The 21,873-nt window shown below is 43.6% G+C and overlaps 3 protein-coding genes across 5 annotated transcripts; all 3 read left to right on the top strand.

The window, feature by feature from the left end:
- The first annotated feature begins 101 nt into the window (after positions 1-101).
- Positions 102-7,271, top strand: trabd (TraB domain containing). 2 transcript variants are annotated; one of them, XM_062389767.1, is made up of 10 exons: positions 102-173; positions 1,193-1,233; positions 1,487-1,541; positions 1,987-2,153; positions 2,352-2,492; positions 3,158-3,268; positions 3,355-3,494; positions 4,328-4,500; positions 4,856-4,952; positions 5,055-7,271. In XM_062389767.1, the coding sequence occupies exons 2-10, from the start codon at positions 1,210-1,212 to the stop codon at positions 5,224-5,226; spliced, it is 1,080 nt and encodes a 359-aa protein (XP_062245751.1). In that variant the 5' UTR covers positions 102-173; positions 1,193-1,209; the 3' UTR covers positions 5,227-7,271. The 2 variants fall into 2 exon arrangements, with proteins under 2 accessions (XP_062245751.1, XP_062245752.1); XM_062389768.1 differs by having other exon boundaries at positions 1,139-1,233.
- Positions 7,272-7,533: 262 nt separating this feature from the next.
- Positions 7,534-14,535, top strand: selenoo1 (selenoprotein O1). Its single transcript, XM_062389617.1, has 9 exons — positions 7,534-8,174; positions 8,863-9,066; positions 9,160-9,337; positions 9,567-9,697; positions 10,305-10,582; positions 10,714-10,882; positions 12,261-12,446; positions 12,710-12,866; positions 13,245-14,535. Exons 1-9 carry the CDS (start codon positions 7,621-7,623, stop codon positions 13,470-13,472), a joined length of 2,085 nt encoding a protein of 694 aa, XP_062245601.1. The 5' UTR covers positions 7,534-7,620; the 3' UTR covers positions 13,473-14,535.
- A 462-nt stretch (positions 14,536-14,997) lies between these two features.
- On the top strand, positions 14,998-21,319 carry mapk12a (mitogen-activated protein kinase 12a). 2 transcript variants are annotated; one of them, XM_062389620.1, is made up of 12 exons: positions 14,998-15,292; positions 16,758-16,869; positions 17,004-17,062; positions 17,165-17,276; positions 17,368-17,397; positions 17,517-17,564; positions 17,777-17,891; positions 19,441-19,512; positions 19,754-19,833; positions 19,998-20,076; positions 20,179-20,352; positions 20,429-21,319. In XM_062389620.1, exons 1-12 carry the CDS (start codon positions 15,174-15,176, stop codon positions 20,494-20,496), a joined length of 1,068 nt encoding a protein of 355 aa, XP_062245604.1. In that variant the 5' UTR covers positions 14,998-15,173; the 3' UTR covers positions 20,497-21,319. The 2 variants fall into 2 exon arrangements, with proteins under 2 accessions (XP_062245604.1, XP_062245603.1); XM_062389619.1 differs by having other exon boundaries at positions 15,003-15,292; positions 16,740-16,869.
- Positions 21,320-21,873: the final 554 nt, after the last annotated feature.

Raw genomic sequence — 21,873 nt, 5'->3', positions numbered from 1 at the left:
AACACGTTTTTCTTTATACAAAAAACAACAACACATGTGCCTCCTGACAGTCGATGACTACGTGTACCAGAATGCACCGCGGCTGTCAGTTCGCACTACACCGGAGAATCAGCAAAGTGACACACACACCTACACGTACACACGCACGGACACACGGGCTGACAGCTTGTTCAGTAAGTTGAAGCTTTTTCCTCTGTTGACAGCGAATTTATCTGAACTAGCACTTGTTGTAGTGGGGAGCAGCATTGTGTTTGTATTGTGTTGTATCCGTTTTCATTCCTGCTAGTTAGCGTTAGCTTGAATTAGCTGTTATCGCCTATGGGTTAGCTTAGCAGTCTCGAACGCCAAGCTAGCTAGTTAGTTAGCTAGCTCGTAGACGTGCCTCCCCCCCGGCATGGGCACCTCTTCCCCGGGCTCTGCGGTGAAAGCACCCGGCAGAGATGGAGGTACCTCTTCGTTTCTCTTAAACACTTGGGGCATCCTCCACTTTCCCCCCGGCAGCGTTAGAGCCGTGAACAGCTGCTTTACCCGAACACCCGTAAAGCAGCGTCAGCAGTCGGCACCGCAGCTGTTAGCCGTCGCCTCGACGTGATCCGCTGTTTGACAACATAGGGCTGACGTGTGGCTGAGTCCTTAAACCTAATATTGTGTCTTTTCAGGAGAATTCATTTTTAAAATCCTAAGCGTTTTATTCACCCATGAAACTCGATTAAACGTTTAACGCACTTTTCGTGGAGCTGAGCCAGAAACACTGATGCACTTGTTTGTTCATCGTGATGAAGGACGTAGAAAAGTTTGTTTACTACGACACTGGCAGCAGTTATGCCTCAAGACATCCTGACTATATTGAAATGCATAATAACAAGCATCTTACCCAGATGAGCAAACGTATGATTATATTATGATTATATATATATATTTATTAAGTATATTTGTTTTTTAGTCCGCTCCAAACTAATGTTATGACTGAATTGAATCTATACACGGAGACTTTAACCTTTGGACAAGGATAGTGAGCGTACACTGTTTTACTTTGAATGATTTGTCATGGGACCTTAGGTTAAAGTTATTGACCTATTATTAGTGTGTGTTTGTGTGTGTGTGTGTGTGTGTGTTGTTCTGTTTGTTTAAACCACAGACTGAGTGGTGTGAGCAGGCATTCACTTCTTCATTTTGCTCTCTGTCACTTCAGCTTGTAGTGCTTCAAACATGGACCAAGACAACAACTCAGAGGTGTGTAAAAGTATTAGTGTGTGTGTGAGTGAGTGAGTGAGTGAGTGAGTGAGTGAGTGAGTGAGTGGGTGAGAGATTGGCTTGTGTGATTGACTTGTGTAATAACACATTTGAATGCTGTTTGTCAACCAGTTGCTTCATTTTGTGCAATCCCCATGTGTTTCACAAACTATGCTCAGCTTGGAAATGCGTAGTCTCCCTAATCCTGGCGCTGTGTGTCTAAGATATTGTTTTGTGTTTTGATGTTTCACAGGATGAGTTAATCTGCCCATCAGAAGACGAACTGCCGTGTGTACCTCCAGATCTCTGTAAGCTGCTTGTTAATACTGGGCGTGTGCTGTTCTTCGTCAGAGAGATGGTGCAATACACCATTTTAAAAAAGGGACTGTATTATTGTTTAAAAAAAAAAAACTTTTTCAAACTGTGTAGATTATCAACATGACAACATTTTACAATAATTCTATGCTTTGAGCAATAATAAACTAAGCATTACAATTCTTTATATATTGTATTAACCACTTAAGAATGCAGCTTATCCTTATGCAATACATGTGCCAGAAGTTGCCTTAAGGCGCAGACATATTTCACCATATTCTAGCCCTGCAGACGTTTTATGACTTGACTAAAAAGCTCCATTATTAGTAGCGAGGCAGTATGGATGAAGCTTTCAATGCTGGGAGAAACACTAATAATGTGTTTAAAACATCAAACATAATAAGTTTTTTTTCATTCGTTTCTGTGGTGGCTGCCCAGCTGATGGTGAGGCAGTGGAGCTGCTTTGGCAGATGCGAGCTCAGCGTCGCCAGTCGTCTCCTGAGCTCCCAGAGACTGTGACACGTCTCACTGCCCCCGACGGCAGCCTCCTGTACCTGGTGGGCACGGCACACTTCAGTGACAGCAGCAAAAAGGACGTGGCAATGGTGGGACATCGAGAATTCACACATTGCCATTCACACCCATTTCAGATTTGATATGCTGTGAAGTGTTGGTGAATAAAGGAGGAACTGTGAATGTGGAGAGGAGCTGTAGAGTAGGTGGTGGTCTCTCCCTCTCTTATGCTCTCTTACTTTGTTTCTGTCTCTTATATAAACCCACTGCTGTCTTTCTGTGTCACACAGATGATTCGCGCCGTGCAGCCGGACGTGGTTGTGGTGGAGCTGTGTCAGTACAGAGTGTCGATGTTGAAGATGGACGAGAGTACACTGCTAAAGGAAGCCAAAGACATCAACATGGAAAAGGTTCAGCAGGCCATCAAACAGGTGAGGCTCACAGAAAGATGGGGAATTAAGAAAGGTGGTGGGTGTGAGGGATAAGAGAGCGTGCGGAACAGCAACAGTGACGCAAAGATGGAGAGAGTGAAGTTCATTATGAATAAGGTAGAAATGGTGAGGTCGTCGATGGGGACAGCCACAGTGAAGCGGAGTGCAGGATTGTACTCATTGTTAATGGAGAAAGATGTATCACTGATATGTCCTTCATAAGCAAGTCTTAAAGTCAGTAAAGCCATTTTCCAACATGACCTGTGGGTAAAGCTCTGAAAATTGGGTCCGGTGTTTACCCAGAGTTTTGCCTTTCACACACGACAATGCAGCAGGAGGTTCTCTGCACGGTTGCTTTCACAACAGCCACAAATGCTCTCAATTATCCAGCGGGGATCCCCCGCTGTGTTCACACATCGCTCACACAATCTCCTTAATTTCTACAGACTTTATAGTAGTAGGCCAGGCGGAGACAGCCGCAGATAATCTGGAGCCTCTCACTCGGACATTTACGTTCACACATGCACCTCCTCTGGAGAAAATACAGGTTTTCAAGGTCTTGGACAACGTTTCTACCTTAAACTAAACACTGTACTTATGTCATCAAATTAAAAATGATCACCAAACGTATACATTTGTTTCTCTGTGCCATGTGTGTTTGACAGAATGGGCTGATGTCTGGCCTGATGCAGATTCTCCTGCTCAAAGTTTCCGCTCACATCACACAGCAGCTGGGCATGGCTCCTGGAGGAGAGTTCAGAGAGGCCTTCAAGGAGGTAAATCACAAAAGTGAGAACGAGTTTGATCATTTATTTTATGTTATTCTCTTTTTTTCATTGTTGGTGTTTTTCCCTCCACACAGGCTGGACAGGTGCCCTTCTGTAAATTTCACCTGGGGGACAGGCCGATCCCTGTGACCTTCAAAAGGGCTATTGCTGCCCTCAGTCTGTGGCAGAAGGCTCGTCTGGCCTGGGGTCTTTGCTTTCTGTCAGATCCAATCAGGTATAACATCATTTCCAAGTAGTCAAGAAAACATTGTTCTCTGTCTATTATTAGATGCTGCTGGTTAGCAACATAGAGATGTACAGCATACTTGATTCTAAAATTTGTGAAAGTCAAATTGGAAAGTACTCAACAAACACTTGACTGACTTCAGAACATGCCTTATTTGCATATCTAATGTTCTTCAGAGGTTGAGAAAGAAAAGAAAAGGGAAGTTTAAATGTAAACGCTCACTATCAATGAATTTCAACATTTGGGGAAATTGCGGCAGTTGGTAGCAAACATTAAACTTAAAAAAGCAGCTTCAGATATGTTTGATAATATCTGTGTGCGCCCTGTTGAGTGAGCGACTGTGCGCCCACACATTTTCCAGAGCACAAGCAAATCTGCCAATTTGTTCGACTGCCAGTGTCCATTAGATCTGAATGGAATCTTTCTGCATTAGGTTATTATGTGTCCATCCTCCAACATCATTTTGAAAGCCAATGATCTGAGGCATTCGCACAACGTGAAAAAGTATTTTAAAGTCTCTTAGATGCTCTGAATTTCATTTTTTCCAGTCTGAACACATGGCAGACAGACAGTTTCAAAGTCTCTCACAATTATAAACAATGCAGTCTTTTGCTTAAAAGTCATTCACTAGATTCATACTGAACATGAAGTGTTGAATTCATACAACAAATTACTTGTAGTTCTGCATAAACTATGTTGTGCTCATTTCACAATATTGAACAGTAAAAATCCTTAAGAAATAAATTCATCAAAAAATAAATTCAGAATCTAACGTTTAAACAGATTGACCCAGAGCTTTATTTCCTCACTATATGTTTCAGTAAAGAGGACGTAGAGAAGTGCAAACAGAAAGACCTGCTGGAGCAGACCATGTCAGAGATGATCGGAGAGTTTCCTGCTCTCCATCAGACCATTGTGGCTGAAAGAGACATCTACCTCACGCACACCCTCCGTCAGGCTACACGCTGTGTGGAGGCTCCCTCTAATGCCCAGAGTGAGTATTTCACCTCTCAATCAGGAAGGCATCACATCTTGTGGTACATGATATACATTTTTATATATAGACTATTCAGCTTTCTCATTGTGTTCTGGTATTTCTTTGACTGGACCAGCCACAGTCAGGTGCTTAAAGCTTAATACTCATAAATTTGTGAATCCATAACATATTACAGTTAATACTGCTGTTACATCTTTGGTCGACCATCAGAGTTTTGGTAATTTCTCTATTCCCCAAACCTCTCTCAGAATGACTTGGTGCATCAGTTTCTCTTAAGTTGCCAGGGGGCGTTCACAGGCAGCGTTGCCAACTTGGCACATTTGTCACTAGAGCATTTCATACTGTTTTGCAGAAGTGCCTGCGGTGGTGGTGGGAGTCGTTGGGATGGGCCATGTTCCAGGCATCGAAAGAAACTGGGAGAAGCAGCTTAACATTAGTGAAATCATGAGGTATGTTGATTTAGTTAAATAATTGATATTCAGAATAACAAATGTAAATCGTATTTGCTTTGACAGTTCAACAGCTGCTCAATTTGTGTGTTTCCTCCTCAGTGTTGCACCTCCCTCACGTTTTGGCTGGGTGTTGCGCACTGTCATGAAGGGCGTCATGATGGGAATGCTGGGATATGCCTGTTACCGTGCTGGAGGGGGTTTAGGTAGAGCCCTACTGTCTTTACCCCCTGTCCAATCAGTTCTGGAGATTCTACAGCCACCGCCTGCTTGACCGCTCCAAGCGCATCATGGACACGACCTCTGATTAATGAAAAAGATGCATCTATCACCAGTGGCCTTAACAGAAGGAGGTGAGGCTGGAGGAATAGAGTTCACCAGCCCACACTATGAACTAACGAGGACCTCAGGGGGGTTTAGAGCTTTCCCTCTTGTATTGATGTCCCTGTCAACACTGCAGGCCCGTACTGCCAAAGAAACCATGACAGTACACTTTATTTTATTTATTTTTTATCATAGTTTGTTCAAATCCTGCATTTTGTATTGTTTACAAATGCCAAAAAATCATTTTCAACAGATTTCTATTTAACCCACAATTCCTCTGAATGACTTACACACAACTTCAGTCACCTGCCCTCATATGACGATTCACTTTCTGAGTGGAACAACTTCCTATCACTCTCTCCTTACTCCTCTCTCCTTTATTGTGCCAGCCAGGATTGTTGGGATATGGGCACATTTCAAGTTGAGCACTTTAGAAGAGACTGGTGGAGTCTTTTACTGGACGTGCAGCCTATGGAAAGGACAGAATAAATAAAATGGAGAAATTCCATTTAATAGTTGGTGCATAGAGCAACTCCGGGTTAATGTCAGCAAGTGTCTGACTTGGACGGTTGACTATCATTTCCTTAATTGTTGAATATTCCACAAAACTCTCATACAGCTTAGCATGGAATGATTCCTTATGTGCATGGCCCTGCCTACATCAACAGACAAGTGCCTCTAACCGCAGCTGTAAGGGCTGATGGTTAACTTCATGGAATGGCAAAAATATGTGTTATGGATCTCACAGATTAGACAAGCAAATGGTTGATGCAACATTGTTTGTAACATTCTGTCCTTTTATTGATTTAAGATAAAGTAGACAAACTTTATAGATACTGTCGCCCTTAATACAGACATAGGGTTAGGGTCTAAATTTTGTCGTCTTAGTTTCAGCAGAAATGTTACCATCCTACATTTTATATTCCACAGAAACCTGGTGGAGGAGAAGCTTAAATGTGCCTCAGAATGAGAAATTCATCATGTTATTTGTATATATAATTGTACTTCCAGTGTGCGGCTCCGTCATCTTAAGGCTTTTCTGGTTGCACCTATTAGTAAAGGTTTCATACTTGACACAGAAATATGCATTACAGGCAGAAAGCTTTGTCTGTAAACCTTCCCATGAGGACATCTGACATCCAGCACACCAGCTGTTTGTATTTTTATGATATATGCATTATCTCCTCCTGGAATGATTGTAAAAAGGGGAACAAGGATTGGTTGATCTAGCAAACAATTCAAAAGTTATAATGATTGTCATGATTTCCCATTGAGGGAAATTAGTTGTGGACTTGTTTTGACCATTATGTAGAGAACTGAGTTGAGGTTGGTCAGAGTTGAGAGGTCAAGCTTTACACTGCTATCACTGCTGCCTTTGACCCTGTTTTACCCAGTGACCTGTATCCACAGTACAGAGTCTCTTATTGCACATAGAAAAAACTGGATGTATAACATCCCTGGAACTTGTAAATTCTGAATAAGCCAATAACACAGTTGCAAGGATTACAAACATTGATTTCCTTAGTTTTCCATAACTTAATTTAAAGTCATTTTTTGTACAGTGCATTATCTAGATGTTTTTACAAGACTTGTGATACGACCCAGTGAATTTATACGGGACTTGAATAACTGAAGCAGTGCCGTTTCATCTTACATTATTACACCACTTGTAAACTACCCAAACATTAAACAAATTCCGATAATAAGTCTTCCAACTCATAAATTAGATTAATTCATATATAAGCAGCGTGAGAATGTGGAGGACAGATGTCCCACTCAGCAGTATAATGCAGTCCGATTAAAACATTGTCCCCCTGAATGGTTTGATATATACTGTTACTTTGAGAATTGCCAAGAAAATTGTATGAATGCCTATTATTTGTTGCAACGTTTGTTTCCCCGTATCCTTGTATTGTCCTTGTTGAAAACCCCAACATTGAATTCTGAATAATGTCTTTGAATTATGGAAACATTTTAAATAAAGATATAACTATATTTGCCTCAAATGTTGCTTTCTTACTTGTGTATATCAGCTACTGATTGTGGCAGTTGATATCATCAGAATACAGTATGTAGCTTAATGATGTTACTATATTAATATCCATTTTAATATATCTGTCACAATAATATTAGCTTTCAGATATAGTTATTATTAAATATGAATTATTATCTGAACTTTGTTATCTTCGTTTAATATCAATTTGAGCTTCTGTATACGTAGTTCCGCAAGTTCTCTTTGTTTCCGGTCGGACAGAGATCAGGGTTGTACCGTCTTTCGTAAACAGCAGGATTATGAAAGCATGATCAGCGGCTGCGACACAAACACACTCATGGCCGAGGTTTCATGGCTTATTTAGGACCTCGGCTGCGACCGTTACGCATCGTGGTGCCTGGTGTGTCCGTGTTCAGACGCCTCGGCTCGGGCGGGATGGAGAACATGGGTCTGACGGTGAGTCGCTCCCCGCTGGAGCGTCTGGACTTTGACAACGCCGCCCTGAGGAAACTTCCCGTGGACCCGTCGGAGGACACCGGCGTGCGGCAGGTGAAGGGAGCATGTTTCGCGCGGGTGAAGCCGACGCCGCTGACCCGGCCTCGCTTCGCCGCCTTGTCGCAGGACGCCCTGGCGCTGCTGGGGCTCAGCGTGGAGGAGGTCACCGACGACCCTCTCGGAGCGGAGTATCTGAGCGGCTCTAAGGTGATGCCCGGCTCCGAGCCCGTCGCCCACTGCTACTGCGGTCACCAGTTCGGACAGTTCGCCGGGCAGCTGGGCGACGGGGCGGCCTGTTACCTGGGGGAGGTGAAGGTGCCTCCCGGCCAGGACCCGGAGCTGCTGCGGGAAAACCCAAGCGGCCGGTGGGAGATTCAGGTGAAGGGAGCAGGGCTGACTCCTTTCTCCAGGTACAAGCTGCTGCTGGGATGGATTGTCAGTGTCTGTCATGTTGTATTTCAGGGTTTGAAAGAAAAGTTTTTATGCAATGTGAGATGAAATCATTTATATTATTAGTTATTCAGCTTGAAACACGTTGATATTTGATTTGGGGTTTACCCAACATCTCTTTAATACTGATAAGAAGAAGACAGAGAACTTTATTTATATAGCACCTGGTGAAACAGGGTTTAGAAGCGGTTATAATAATAAAACAAATTATTTCAGTTTCAAAACATAAAATATAACAAGATAGAATACTAGTTCAATAGTTTGAACTATACTGATAGTGAGTATATACCAAAACAATATAAGTGAGTCCTAAGAAGTGATTGAAAAGAAGACGCTGAGTTTACCTGCCTGTGATTGAAATAATGTGAAACTCATTGGTTACCAGTAAATGCCTGAAAAGTTTGGTTTAACTTCTCTTCATCTAATGTGTTAAAAGTCTGGCAGCAGAGTTTTGTTTAAGTTTTTGGTTATACCAGATTAAAGTGCATTGCAGTTATATAGTCATGAAGAGACGGGAAAAAAACTAAAGAAAGAAACAATCTAATTGTGGTTTGCTTTGTCTCAGGACTGCACAACTTTTTTCAATATAATTATTATTATTGTGGTGATTTGCTGTATTTTCTACCTGTCTGTGTCTCCCCTCCTCAGACAGGCTGATGGCCGTAAGGTTCTGCGCTCCAGTATCAGAGAGTTCCTCTGCAGTGAGGCCATGTTCTTCCTGGGTGTGCCCACCACCAGAGCTGGCTCCGTGGTGACCTCTGACAGCAAGGTGGTACGGGACGTGTACTACAGCGGCAACCCGCGCCAGGAGAGATGCTCGGTGGTTCTCCGCATCGCACCCACCTTCCTCAGGTGAGTGCAGGTCATTGCCCCCCTCCCATCTCATCCATCAATGATGTCTGAGCTTTGTAAACACAAGAGATGTCTGTCGTCTTGGCTGTGCAGGTTTGGATCCTTTGAGATCTTCAAGCGGGCCGACGAGTCCACGGGGCGTCAGGGTCCCAGCTATGGACGCGATGAGCTCCGAGGTCAGATGTTGGATTACGTCATTGAGATGTTTTACCCTGAGATCCAGCAGAATAACCCCGACCGAGTGGAGAGGAACGTGGCTTTCTTCAGAGAGGTCAGAGCCCCTGAGCAACACTCAGTCACGTTCACTGACTGAGTCGCTGTGTCCTCTGCTTTATATGAGATTAAGATATTAAGAGAGCTGGATACAGACTTCTGACATTTTCCTCATGTGATAGAAAGTAATGGTGTCATCGACCCTCCTCAGGGGCTGTTTTCAGATTAAAGTTTCTTTTTGTTGTGTAGTAGAACAGTAGCTTTACTGTGAGATGTTGTGTTTGCAGGTGATGCTTCGTACAGCTCGACTCGTGGCTCAGTGGCAGTGTGTAGGTTTCTGTCATGGAGTCCTGAACACCGACAACATGAGTATCCTGGGAGTCACCCTTGACTATGGTCCTTATGGCTTTATGGACAGGTCAGACATTTGTAGAGTTTTTATGACCAGGAGACTGATTCTGTGTGGTCATTTGACATTAAAGCAACACTATGTAAGTATTTCAGAGCAACAGCGCCCTCTGCAGCTATATGTGGTGATTCATTAGTTTGGGCTCCAAGTCCGAGCGATGAAGTGGTTTTCATTTAGAGAAAAATCGAATATCTGACATCTGCATTGTCCCACTCACTGAACTGAAACACAACTGAACAGTGGATATAACTCATGATCAGCGGCTCCCTGAACCGGAAGAGCTGCTCCTGTAACAAATCCACCGAACTTCTTCCTATTTTAAAGGTTCTCTGGAGCCTGATTCTGGCTGACACTATCAGTCAGTTTCACAATTGAAATAGAACAGGAAGTATGGTGAGGAGTGGGAATCATAGAGGAAACAATCTACCATTTCCAAGTCAGTGAACAATCACACTAATTTTGAAGCTGCTGTTCTAAGGTTAAACAGTTGCATAGTGTTGCTTTATTTCAAAGGAGCCTTTATATTTTTCTGCAGGGCAGTAAAACCATGATCATTACCACAACACACATATTTTGTCTTTGAAGTGTCCATCGCAACTTTCCTCATTTCCTTCAGGTTTGATCCAGATTTCATTTGCAACGCCTCCGACAACTCGGGCCGTTACTCGTACCAGGCCCAGCCGGCGATCTGCAGGTGGAACCTGGTGAAGCTAGCAGAGGCTCTGGCCCCAGAGCTGCCACCGGACCGGGCCGAGGCTGTCATGGACGAGTACCTGGATCTGTACAACGGCTTCTACCTGGAGAACATGAGGAAGAAACTGGGCTTTTTGAAGAAGGAGGAGCCGGAGGATGAACTTCTGATCACCGAGTTGCTGCAGACTATGCACAATACAGGTGGCGTTAAAGAGCATCATATCTCCTCGTGGCAGAATGTGATGATGAAGCCTTATGTACACACAGCACTGTGATAAATCATGGGACATATTAAACCTGTTGCACCACTGTTGCCTGTTTCTCTCCTGAAGGCGCCGACTTCACGAATGCGTTCCGCAGCTTGAGTCAGATTTCCTGTCCCACTGAGGGTGAAGCAGAAGGAGAAGAGGAGCTGGTGAAGAAGGCAGCAGAACTCCTGCTGGAGCAGTGCGCCTCCTTAGAGGAGCTCAAGGCCGCAAACAAACCGACGATGGATACACGGTGAGCAGGTCAACGCCGCCATGTACAGAACAGTCCACACTGTTAGCATAAATTGTTCTGTAGTAAATAGAACATCAAAGTATATTTAGAGTGAGAAGATAAGTGAGTTAGTTAAATACATTGAAGTAATCTGATTACTGTAGGCTGATAAGGGTTCAGTGTCACAGCAACAACACAAGGGCAGTGAATGTACAGTCATGGTTCATAGCTCCAGTGATCTTTACTCAACCTCCACCATCACATGCTTTAATAGCTGTTGATATCCCCCCCCCCAAAAAAAAGATGAAACCTAATGTGTGACCCACCGACCGTAACTTGTGCCGCCACCATTTGGTCCAAGTTTCTCCTTAAACACAGGAAGTAAGGTTTTATTACCATTCTGATTGTGCTCCAGCAAAGTATCATATTCATTACCCTTAACCGCCACTGACAGATGACCTGATCATACACCAAAGTATCACTGAGCAACATGAGCATCGATTTAGAGTCATGTTCCTGATAAGTCATAAGCCATCATGAGCAGAACCGTTAAGTTTCAAGGTGGTAAAAAGCTGCAGAGAGGAGCTGCACTGTGGTTTATAGTCATTAGAGGGTTTGTTCATTATCTTCAAGGGGGCTGATCATTTAAAAATGAACTGCGCATCCCATTATTTAGCATCGTGTCCTCTCTCTCAGAGGGGATGGAGGGGTTGACAGAATATACAGGTTGTTAAGGAGAAGGATTTATGGTCGTATTGGTTTAAAGGGAACGGCATTCCCCTCACCCCCCCTTCAAATTGGTTATTGGTTAAACCGCATTAGTCAATTGAACCCCTTGTTAATATGAAAACTGAAGCACTCGTACTGATTGCTGTCAACACTTTGCCATATTTGTTATATCTTTCAGTTCCAGTTTCAAAATGGGAACCAAAATCATTCGATAAAATGCTGCTAAAAACACAGCCCCAGGTCATTATTTTTTTTTACTGCGACAACTTTCATTATATCTGTCAAATTGGTCCAGCTTTGTATATTGTATAAGACAGAGCGGGCGACTTATAATTTTGTCTTGTGCCGTCTTTTGGAAGCGGTAGAAGGAAAATCTGATCATTGAGCAGACCAGAAGTAAACATGGAGGATCAGTGTAATCAGAAATGACATGTTTAAATTTGTGATGTGATTTCCTGCCTAACCCAATCTGCTCATGTAAACAGAGTCAGTGAACAGGCCATAAACATCACGTCCGTCTTCTCCTCATCTCATTACCTTGTTTTCCCCACGAAAGTATCTGAGGAGCGGATGAAACCTGGATCGACCGCTCCGGCAGATTCAGTCCTCTGCTCTCTCCAGCACGTCGGTAACAATTTGAACTGTTATGATTCCTGTCTGCCGTTGACAGGGAGCTGGCGATGCTGCTCTCCATGGCTCAGAGCAACCCAGCGCTGTTCCAGATGATCTCAGACACGACGACATTAGCGCGGCAGTTGGAGAAACTCAGCCGACTGAAAGACCTGATGGAGACGAGCCGGGAGGAGCTGAGGGTCAAACAGGCCGAGGACTGGACTCGCTGGATCGCAGGCTACAGGTGAGATGGAGGGAGAGAGGCCAGGGATCTGATAGGAAGAGGGGGAAGTAATAGTAAAACACAAGCAAAGGCTGAGGAACTAGTTTAACCGGATGAGAGTTTCTTTTTTGTTTTTTTTGGGTGGATGGTGATGGGTGGAAGTGTGACTGATAACCGGGGCTGACAGAGAGGGAGGGCGACAGGAGGAAATGGGGTGTTGAGTCTGACATTGTTCCATGACTGTAGCTCTCCGACTGAATGGTTTTGTGTTATCACTGCCGCAGGAAGCGTCTGGCTCGCGAGCTGGAGGGGCAGAGCGACGTGCGGGCCGCCCAGGAGGAGAGGGGGAGAGTGATGGACGGGGCCAACCCCCGAGTGGTTCTCAGGAACTACATCGCCCAGAATGCAATCGAGGCTGCAGAGAGCGGGGACTTTTCTGAGGTCAGGCTCGGATTCACTGCTGGTGTTAAACACATTGTACTTCTGCTGTTGCCTCTGCCAAGGGCGAGTCCGTCGGTTGGTTTGTCAGTGGGATTATGCAAAAATTACTGACTGGATTCCCACTAAACTTAGTGGTTGGATGAGATATGGGCTTAGAAAGAACCCATTGCAGCTTTTGACATTCTCATAAATTTCCCAGGGAATAATTTATGGATGTTAATGATAAAAACCACATATTCAGGAACACTGATATCTAAGAGTTTGTACAATTTGGTTTCTGCAACACATCAAGAGTGATAAGAGTATAAATTATAATAAGAGTTCACTTCGATTTCCTTTTGCTGCAGCGTTTCACTTTCAGCTCTCACTTCCTCACAGGTCCAGCGGGTCCTCAAGGTTCTCGAGAAGCCTTTCTCTTCACAGCCAGGTCTGGAGCTTCCTGCGTGGGCGGGCGGAGGCGGCGGCGCTGCCGAGCGAGCGGAGAGCGACGAGGAAGAGGAGCATCGGCAAGAAGCTCCATCTTCATCCTTAGCCAGAGATCCTGTTCCCTACGACAGCAAACCTCCCACTTGGGCTAATGAACTCTGCGTCACATGATCTTCGTAGTAACTTTCCTGATTATCAGCTTGTCTGCCTGAAATGAAGAGAGTTTATTATGGTTTTACTTTGAATGTCTCTCCCCTCTCTTCCAGTCACTGTACAGCTCTCTCTTTCATTGGCAGGCAGCATCAGGGAAGTTAGCATGAGGCACGACGCACCACAGGATTCCTCGTTGATACAAAACAAACAGGGACTGAGCTGACTTTTGTTAAAACACATACAATTGCAAACATGCCATTCCTGGTGCGATGGCTTCACATTTCTGAAAAAAACAGGATGTTGTGATGGAGTTAAACAATCGAACACATCTTAATCTTAGGGATTACATTGACTAGGGTTTGGCAAAATGGAAGAAAGAAAAGCAGCCTCAGCTCGTTCCCTGTCTGTGAAGTGTTTAGTTGGGTATTAATGACGAGTCAGACAACAAGTCCTACAGGGACCTGTCTGGTTCTGATGACCTGTGGGGTGTCACCTCAACATATACCAATTAATATGATGTATACAGTATGCGTGTGGGTGAAAGATGATGTTTGAAGTGTGTTTGTGGTTGAAAGGGAATTACTGCACTTGATCCTTTAAGCCGCAGAAGATAAAACGCACAATATATTCTCCTATAATTGTAAACACCACGACTGGCATTGAACAGAACCACGACTGGCATTGAACAGAACCACAAATATGAATTTGGTTGTTTAATCTCACGTTAAGTGAACATCGCAACAACAGTTGAGAGATAGATGCACATGCACATTGTATTGTGGTGGTGACAAGACAAACTGTTAGAGGAAGTTTATTAACAACGTGTTATAAATGTGATGTTATCCAGAGGGAGATTATAGATAAGGGAAGAAACACCCAGCACCACTTGTGCTAACTCTTACCCTTTTGAATCCGGATCAATCTGTTGGTTTGGAATATGACTTTTAGATCTGGCATAAAAACTTTCACGTAACCAATGACAGGAATGGACATGAAATGAGATTTTAATTTTGCTTAAGTGTGAAATACAACTTGTAGCGCTTCCTCAGCTACTGCTTTAACCCATCTTAATAAACATAGCAATGTGTAATACGTATGGTATCCTTCCTTCAACCCATCATAGCTGACTTGTTATTGTAAGAGCCGAACTCCTCATTTCTGTTTCATAACATGGAACACTCCTAATGTCACATGCCTCATACTGACACAGGCAAATGATTAAACCTGTCTTTGTTTGTATAAAAGTGAGCCAGAGCTGGGACAATGTAAACCGTCCTGTTTGTTTATGATATATCAGTGCATTTGCTCTGTTTCCTGGAAGCATATCTCCGTCTCTTTAGCATTACTACATTCTTGAGTTTGTCTTCACCTCAAGTCCCGGCAAGTCCCAAGGACGCAGTTCTTAGGAAATCTCTCACACGCATGTTTCTTTCCACCTTCTTTCAGTTCAGCCTGTGGTCTCATGTTACTCGCATTCCAGTATGCGTTTCACCTTTAATTGTGAGTCTCCAGCGGGAGTGGCTTTGGGTGACCTCAGGGTGCGGTGCGCCCTGAAACGCTGCGCACCGGAGCGTGTGTGTGCGTGTGCGTGGGTGAGCGAGCGCATAGGTGGGATTAGGGACAATGGGCGTGTAGCGACGAGACACAAAAACAAAAACAGCCAAGGAAGAAGAAGACTCAAACCGGACGTACTCTATTTTTTATTTAGGTTTTTCAACTTCAGTAAACATGTCCAAGCGCATCCGTCCCGGGTACTACCGACAAGAAGTCAACAAAACCTCGTGGGAAGTGCCGGATCGATACCGGGACCTGCGGCAGGTGGGGACCGGGGCGTACGGGACGGTCTGGTGAGTGGAAACCCTCCGACCACACACTGGGGCTTTTTAACCATGGAGCTCGCTGGTAACAATGGGGCCAGATGGTGAGACATCCAGCACGCGGACGCACGGTGCCACGGCCGAACAAAAGAAAAAAGTCCATGCACGCTCCGCTGAACACGCGCTTGCTCCACTTCCTGATATGATGGATACACTTGCACCGACACCTTCACCGCAGTCTTCCTCACGTTCTCCAGTCTGCTCTCCGGGTGATACCAGCCTGATGAAGAGCGCACGACTGGAGGTTTAAACGGACCCACACACGCGCTCGCACCAAGTTTTTACAGATAGAGACACACAAGCTGCCCCCTCGGGCTCCTTGTGCGTCTTTGTTATCGATGATGGACGGTGTGGGCGGGTCCTGAACTGCTCTCAGTCCTTCAATGCAACTTAATAACACATGAACTACTCCGAGAACAACATGCGGACCCACACATGGCGCACAGGATGGTTTGTGTGTGTGTGTGCTTATAATCACTGACCTTTCAGGACCAGTAGATCCGAGGGGGTCCAAAGCCTTGCCCCATAAAAACGTCTTGGCTTAGTTCCTTGTTAGGTTCAGGTTTACATTTGAGTTGGTCCTGGTGAAGGTTTAGGGACAGCTCTGTTTAGACTGTCCATGTTAAATCAGAGTTAAATCAAAGTCCTAATAAGTTCAAACCTGTGTGTGGTCAAGGTAACATTCGTGTTGGGGGGACCTTAAATCTGTTTAAACATTAAGGGGACTTGTCGTCCTTATAGCGACAACAGCAAGTCAGACTTAGGGAAATCATTACATTTTAAGATGAAGACACAATAAAGGTTAGGATTAGGTTACGGTTAGGATTAGGAGTTAGGATTAGGCAAGAAGTTACTATGGTTAAGGTTAGAGTTAGTGTCCAGGAAATCATTGAAGGTCAATGTAATGTGTATGTGTGTCTATGTGTGTGTGTGTGTGTGTTTGTGTGCTTGCAGTCACATATTTTAACTATTGGCAAATTCCGGATCAGAAGATAAGAAAGTAGTTTTATTCTCAGAGAAGATCTGATTTATAAAAATGTTCATCTGACCGAATGGATTTGATTATTACTTCCTCATGTCCTCATGATCAGATCATCTTCTTTGGAAGTTACCTATAAAGTATAGTTATATATATATATTGTTGTGGTTCTTTATGTTATATAAAGAGTGTTGGAGGTATGTCTCAAACTGGACCGTGGGTTACTAGTACTCTTTGATAATCAATAACGTACACGGAGGCGAGGTGACTTGTAGGCACGCTTTAGTAGTAGTACTACAACACCCAGGCATCAGCTATCGATCCCAGCACCCGGGGTACCGCAGGCTAATACAGTCGAGCACAGAACACTCGATCAGATACACCACATATATCATGTGTAATATTGTCTCAGAGCCTCTGATGTGTTGTTAACCGCAGCTCGGCGGTGGATTCCAGGACAGGAGGCAAAGTGGCGATCAAGAAGTTGTACCGACCTTTCCAGTCCGAGCTCTTCGCCAAACGGGCCTACCGGGAGCTGAGGCTCCTCAAACACATGAAGCACGAGAACGTAAGAACCAACACTCAGAAAATCTTTATTTTACTCCTACAGTAGAAAACATGTATGTGCGATGCAATAACAACCAGTGGGACAGAGGTTCACGTCCTCCTTGGTGATTTACTGTCTCGTTCTGTCTGATGCAGGTGATTGGCCTCTTAGATGTGTTTACTGCTGACCTCTCCCTGGACAGATTCCACCTTTTGTAAGTAAACTTCATGCCCAAACGCCACAGGATCGGTGTGAGGCAGCAGCCGGTTGTAAAGTTTGCATAGACATGAAGTTTTTGTTCTCCTTCTTCTCTAAGCTACCTGGTGATGCCGTACATGGGGACGGATCTGGGGAAGCTGATGAAGCTGCAGAGGCTGTCGGAGGAGAAGATTCAGTATTTGGTTTATCAGATGCTCAAAGGGCTGAAGGTGGAGAACCCTGCGTCGATCGTATTTACAGTTTGTTACCTCAGTCGATCTGTTCTGTTGATTAAATCCCTGTTGTATTCTTTCATTGCAGTATATTCATTCGGCAGGTATAATTCACAGGGTAAGAACGTTCAGGTGGATATAAATATACTTTTGTGAGGTTAAGAATCATAAATTCTTATCTTCTTATCTTATTTAGGAGGAAGTTGTTGTGTCATCGCTTCATTTTAACCTTTGCAGGACCTCAAACCAGGAAATCTCGCCATCAACCAAGACTGTGAGCTCAAGGTACGGCTGCACAACCTGGTACCTCCAAACACACAAGCTCTCTTAATTTTTAAATACTTCATTAATGCCGTTCCGATCAAAAACTGACAATTTGTATCAGTTTGCTCTGAAATCAATCACCAATTCAACGACTTTAAGTCTCATTGCGACAGCCTCGAGGTGTAGATGTCTGTGAGTCTCACTCTGCCCCGTCTCTGTTCACGCTCGGTCAGATTCTGGACTTTGGTTTGGCGCGGCAGGCAGACAGCGAGATGACGGGCTACGTGGTGACTCGCTGGTACAGAGCCCCGGAGGTCATCCTGAGCTGGATGCACTACACTCAGACTGGTAAGGTTGAGCTAATTAAAGGACGGAGCACACTCTTACACTGTTGTGTGCTCCTCATTAGCACCAGAGCTTCGTTGCCTGGGTTTGATGTTATGTTATCCTTGAATTCCTCCAACTCGAGGCGTCGGTTTCAGCTGTGATTTACTACATTTCCCACAATGACCTTTGAAACCTCAGGAGGACGGGCTCCGACTTGTTGCGTAATTAATTTTTCTTGTTGTTGTTGTGCCTTCTGGGCTTTTGATGCCACTGAGACATTAGCAGGTTATTTTTATTCCTCTTCTATGAATAATTATATAATGCATCCATCCATCCATCATCCATAGTCTTTACTACGTATGGGTCATGGGGGGGTGGTTGAGTGTGACCTGTGCTGTGTGAAGAGTTTTGAGTGGGCGATAAGATTAGAAAACTGTTTTATGAATACAGTTCATTTACAGACAAGTCAGAGTCTCCAATAAGCTGCCTGACATTGTACTGGGAGAGGAAACTGGACTACCTGGTAACAACCAATTCAGACAAGGACCATATACATTTTACAGTAGATATTATAAAGTGCTATTTAATACACTTTACATAGATGAAACATCTTGCTAGACAAAGTTAAACCCTAAAACGGAGCAGAAGGAAAGACACAGTATTTAGAGCAGATGTGAAAGGGTGGAAGAGAGTTACAACTTTATCTTGGAAATCCAACATGGAAAAGACACTTTTGCACTTTGTTGCACTTTTGTTCCTTTTTTTCTTCCAGTTCCTGCGCAGCTCTGCAATATGTGAAATATAGACATTTGAAATCCAGCCTAGAGTCTGAACCTTGTTTTCTACGTGCGAGCCCTGCTCTGCTTCAGTCTGACAAAGGACAGGAGTTTTTTAAGGCGCAGCTCTTCCCATGCCTACCAACTAGAGCATTTCATTCCCACGGGGACAGAGTTCTACTGGAAGGGGCCAGAGAAGCCGCTGTCTCCCCAGGTTCTCTGTTTGTCCCTCTGGGGTTTGGAGAGGAGGTTTGAAGGAGCTGAGAGACTCAGGTTTACTGCTGGGGCGATGGTGGAGGAGATTGTTTTTGTCTTTATGTTTAAGAATAATAAGAAGATGAAAAAGAAGAAGCTGAAGTAGAAGAGGAAGCCTTGTTGTATACCAGATTAAAAAACTCCCAAAACAAGGTAGATTAAGTATAAAAAAACTTAGTTAAAGAAATACACCTAATTAATATATTTATATAAATAAATACTATTATATTCAATAAATATTTTTTAATGAAACTATAGCTTGTATTGTAATTCTATTAAAGTGAAATATGTTTTTGAAAAATGCTGTGATGGGTTTTGAATAAAAGCGGAAGTACATGAGGTTATAAACATCTAAGTTCAATTGAGTCCAAATGTAATTATAGGTCCAATCCACTAGGTGGGGATCTTTTAACACTTTACAGACACTTTCACTCATCTTATTCTGTTGATCTACGCCGTATATAAAATGCTTAATAATAATAGTAATCAAGTCTGAAATGTGTGGAGTTCATTAACCGTGATTTCTGTCTCTTCTCCAGTGGACATTTGGTCTGTGGGCTGCATCATGGCCGAAATGCTGCAGGGAAAACCTCTCTTTAAAGGCAGCGACCGTATCCTTTTACCTGCAGGACACGGGTGAAGGTCAATAAGATGCACCAGGGCCCACGACACCAAATATCTAGCACCTGCAGCTAAAGCATCCACTACTGTTTGCTATGTGTCCCTCTGTTGCTGATTAATACACAGAATGTAGGAGGACATTTAGAGAGAAGGAGTTTTCTGGAAGAATAACCGTTAAATGATCCCCTGTGTGATTTGAATCCCTTGTGACCCTTGACCCCTGTTCGTCAGACCTCGATCAGCTGACTGAGATCATGAAAATCACCGGAACACCAACTCAGGAATTTATATCAAAACTAGAATCCCAGGATGTGAGTGCAAGACACGCAAATCACGCAAGAATTTAGATGATTCACTCTCTGGTTTTATTCTACCGCCCAGATGTGTCCCTAAGTTCTCCAACAGTGGAGGAACTGGAGGCACAATTTGGCACCTGATGATTTATTACAGAATAAATGTTTTTGTTTCTTCTCAGGCGAAAAGCTACATCAAAAGTCTTCCCAAAGTGGAAAAGAAAGACCTCCAGAAGGTGATTTCCACAGTAAATCCACAAGGTAGGAAACGCTCAGCCCTCGTTATTCTGTCTGCGTTCAGTGTGACACTCTATCTTCTGGTTGCCACTCTTTCCTTATTCTGTTTATTTCCACCGCCCTCAGCCGTGTCTGTGCTGGAGCGCATGTTGCTGCTGGATCCTCAGAGCAGGTCGACCGCCTCCGAGGCCCTCACGCTCCCCTACTTCACCGAGTTCAGGGAAACGGAGGAGGAGACGGAGGCGCAGACGTACGACCACTCGCTAGACAACGCAGACCTGACGCTGGACCAGTGGAAACGTAAGGATGAAGACTGATTATGGGGTGACACATCTGTGTTTTATTGATCGGCGTCCTGCCGTGCTTCTGTCTCCAGGTCACACCTTCACAGAGATCTTGACGTTCAAACCCGTTGTGCCAGAATCCAAGGAAACATCACTGTGAGACACACAGAGTGGGCTGAGCAGCCGGGGACCAAACCTAACGAGCACGTCTTCTTCATCTCCAGCTACAAAACCTCTCTGATCACAAGAATTAATGAATGACCACAGACTCTGTTCTCCCTCCAGTGCAACCTGCTGTGTTTTTGATTACCTCGCTGTTTGTCGCCGTCATCGTAAAAAAAAAAACAGATTTCTTTCTTTGTAGCTTGACTTCGTTGCAGCGGCTCTACTTCATGAGTCGTTTCAGCACTTCCTACTGTGCTGAGGATCCTAACTCCCACTTACACCAGATATAAGTTGGATAATATCCAAGTACTTTGCTCCTTACCTGTGAATCGAGAAATAGCAGGAGACACAGTTTTTAGAACACTGATATTCCTGAAAAAGCAGGTGTCAGTCGTTTAATTTCCAAGATTTATTTGTAGCTGTGGTTAAGGCCGGGTTTGAAGTTAATAGATAGAAAAATCCGTCTTTAATCTGTGAGGTAATCCCCCGATCAGTGACTACATGCCCTTAAAATTCCTTTAATTGTTGTGTTTGTGTGCACGTGTTGTCTCTGTATGTCTACTGTGACCTTGTCTCTCCTCGCAGGGGCCTTAACGATAAAGATCGGCAGCTCTTATGAAATCCATCCCAGCAGGTTAAAGGCACGAACATTTCTTTTTCAATGATAAAACCAAAAACACACGAGATAAATGTCACAATGTTTTTTTTTATGAAACTGAAATTTGCACAAAACAAATTTTCTATGTTGATCCGTGAGTGAATGTTTTTTAACACCACCACTGTATTTTTTTAATATTAAAGATTCTCTTTGAAGATGATGCAAATGGTATTTTTTCACAAACAAATCGAATATATTTTGAGATTTTAAGCTTCATCTTCAAACACTGAAACATGATGAGACACTACATAGACAGATTAAATGAAGAAAAAATTGGTTAGAATTGATGTCTGGGGGTGAGGGAGGGAATTATTTATTTATTATTTTAATATAGTTACTGTACATACAAGTTATTCACTGCAGTGGAATACAGGGTCACAGTATCGAAATCTTTCCCTTTATGTCCTTGACAAGGTATTCCACAACTTCAGTAGTGTATTTCAGTGGAATTTGGTGATTTACAACCAATTTAAAAATAACATCTAAACAGCAGAGACCGATAGATTTTATTCTCTGGAATGGATCAAGCTTTAAAAATACTGCTTTATTCTTTCTGCCTTATTAATGTGTCAGTTTTACAAATTCCTCACCCTTGGTTAAAGATACAGGATTGTACCGGTGACACTTTTAGCTTTATTTCTTCAGACTTCCAACAAAGACACGACTATACAGCTGATTCAAAGATTGATTGGTTCTGACCAGTGTTTTTTTGTG

Source organism: Platichthys flesus, chromosome 6, assembly GCF_949316205.1.
Source record: "Platichthys flesus chromosome 6, fPlaFle2.1, whole genome shotgun sequence".
Classification (NCBI taxonomy): domain Eukaryota; kingdom Metazoa; phylum Chordata; class Actinopteri; order Pleuronectiformes; family Pleuronectidae; genus Platichthys; species Platichthys flesus.
The sequence above is the reverse complement of the archived record's forward strand: the minus strand, read 5'-3'. Positions and strand labels throughout refer to the sequence as shown.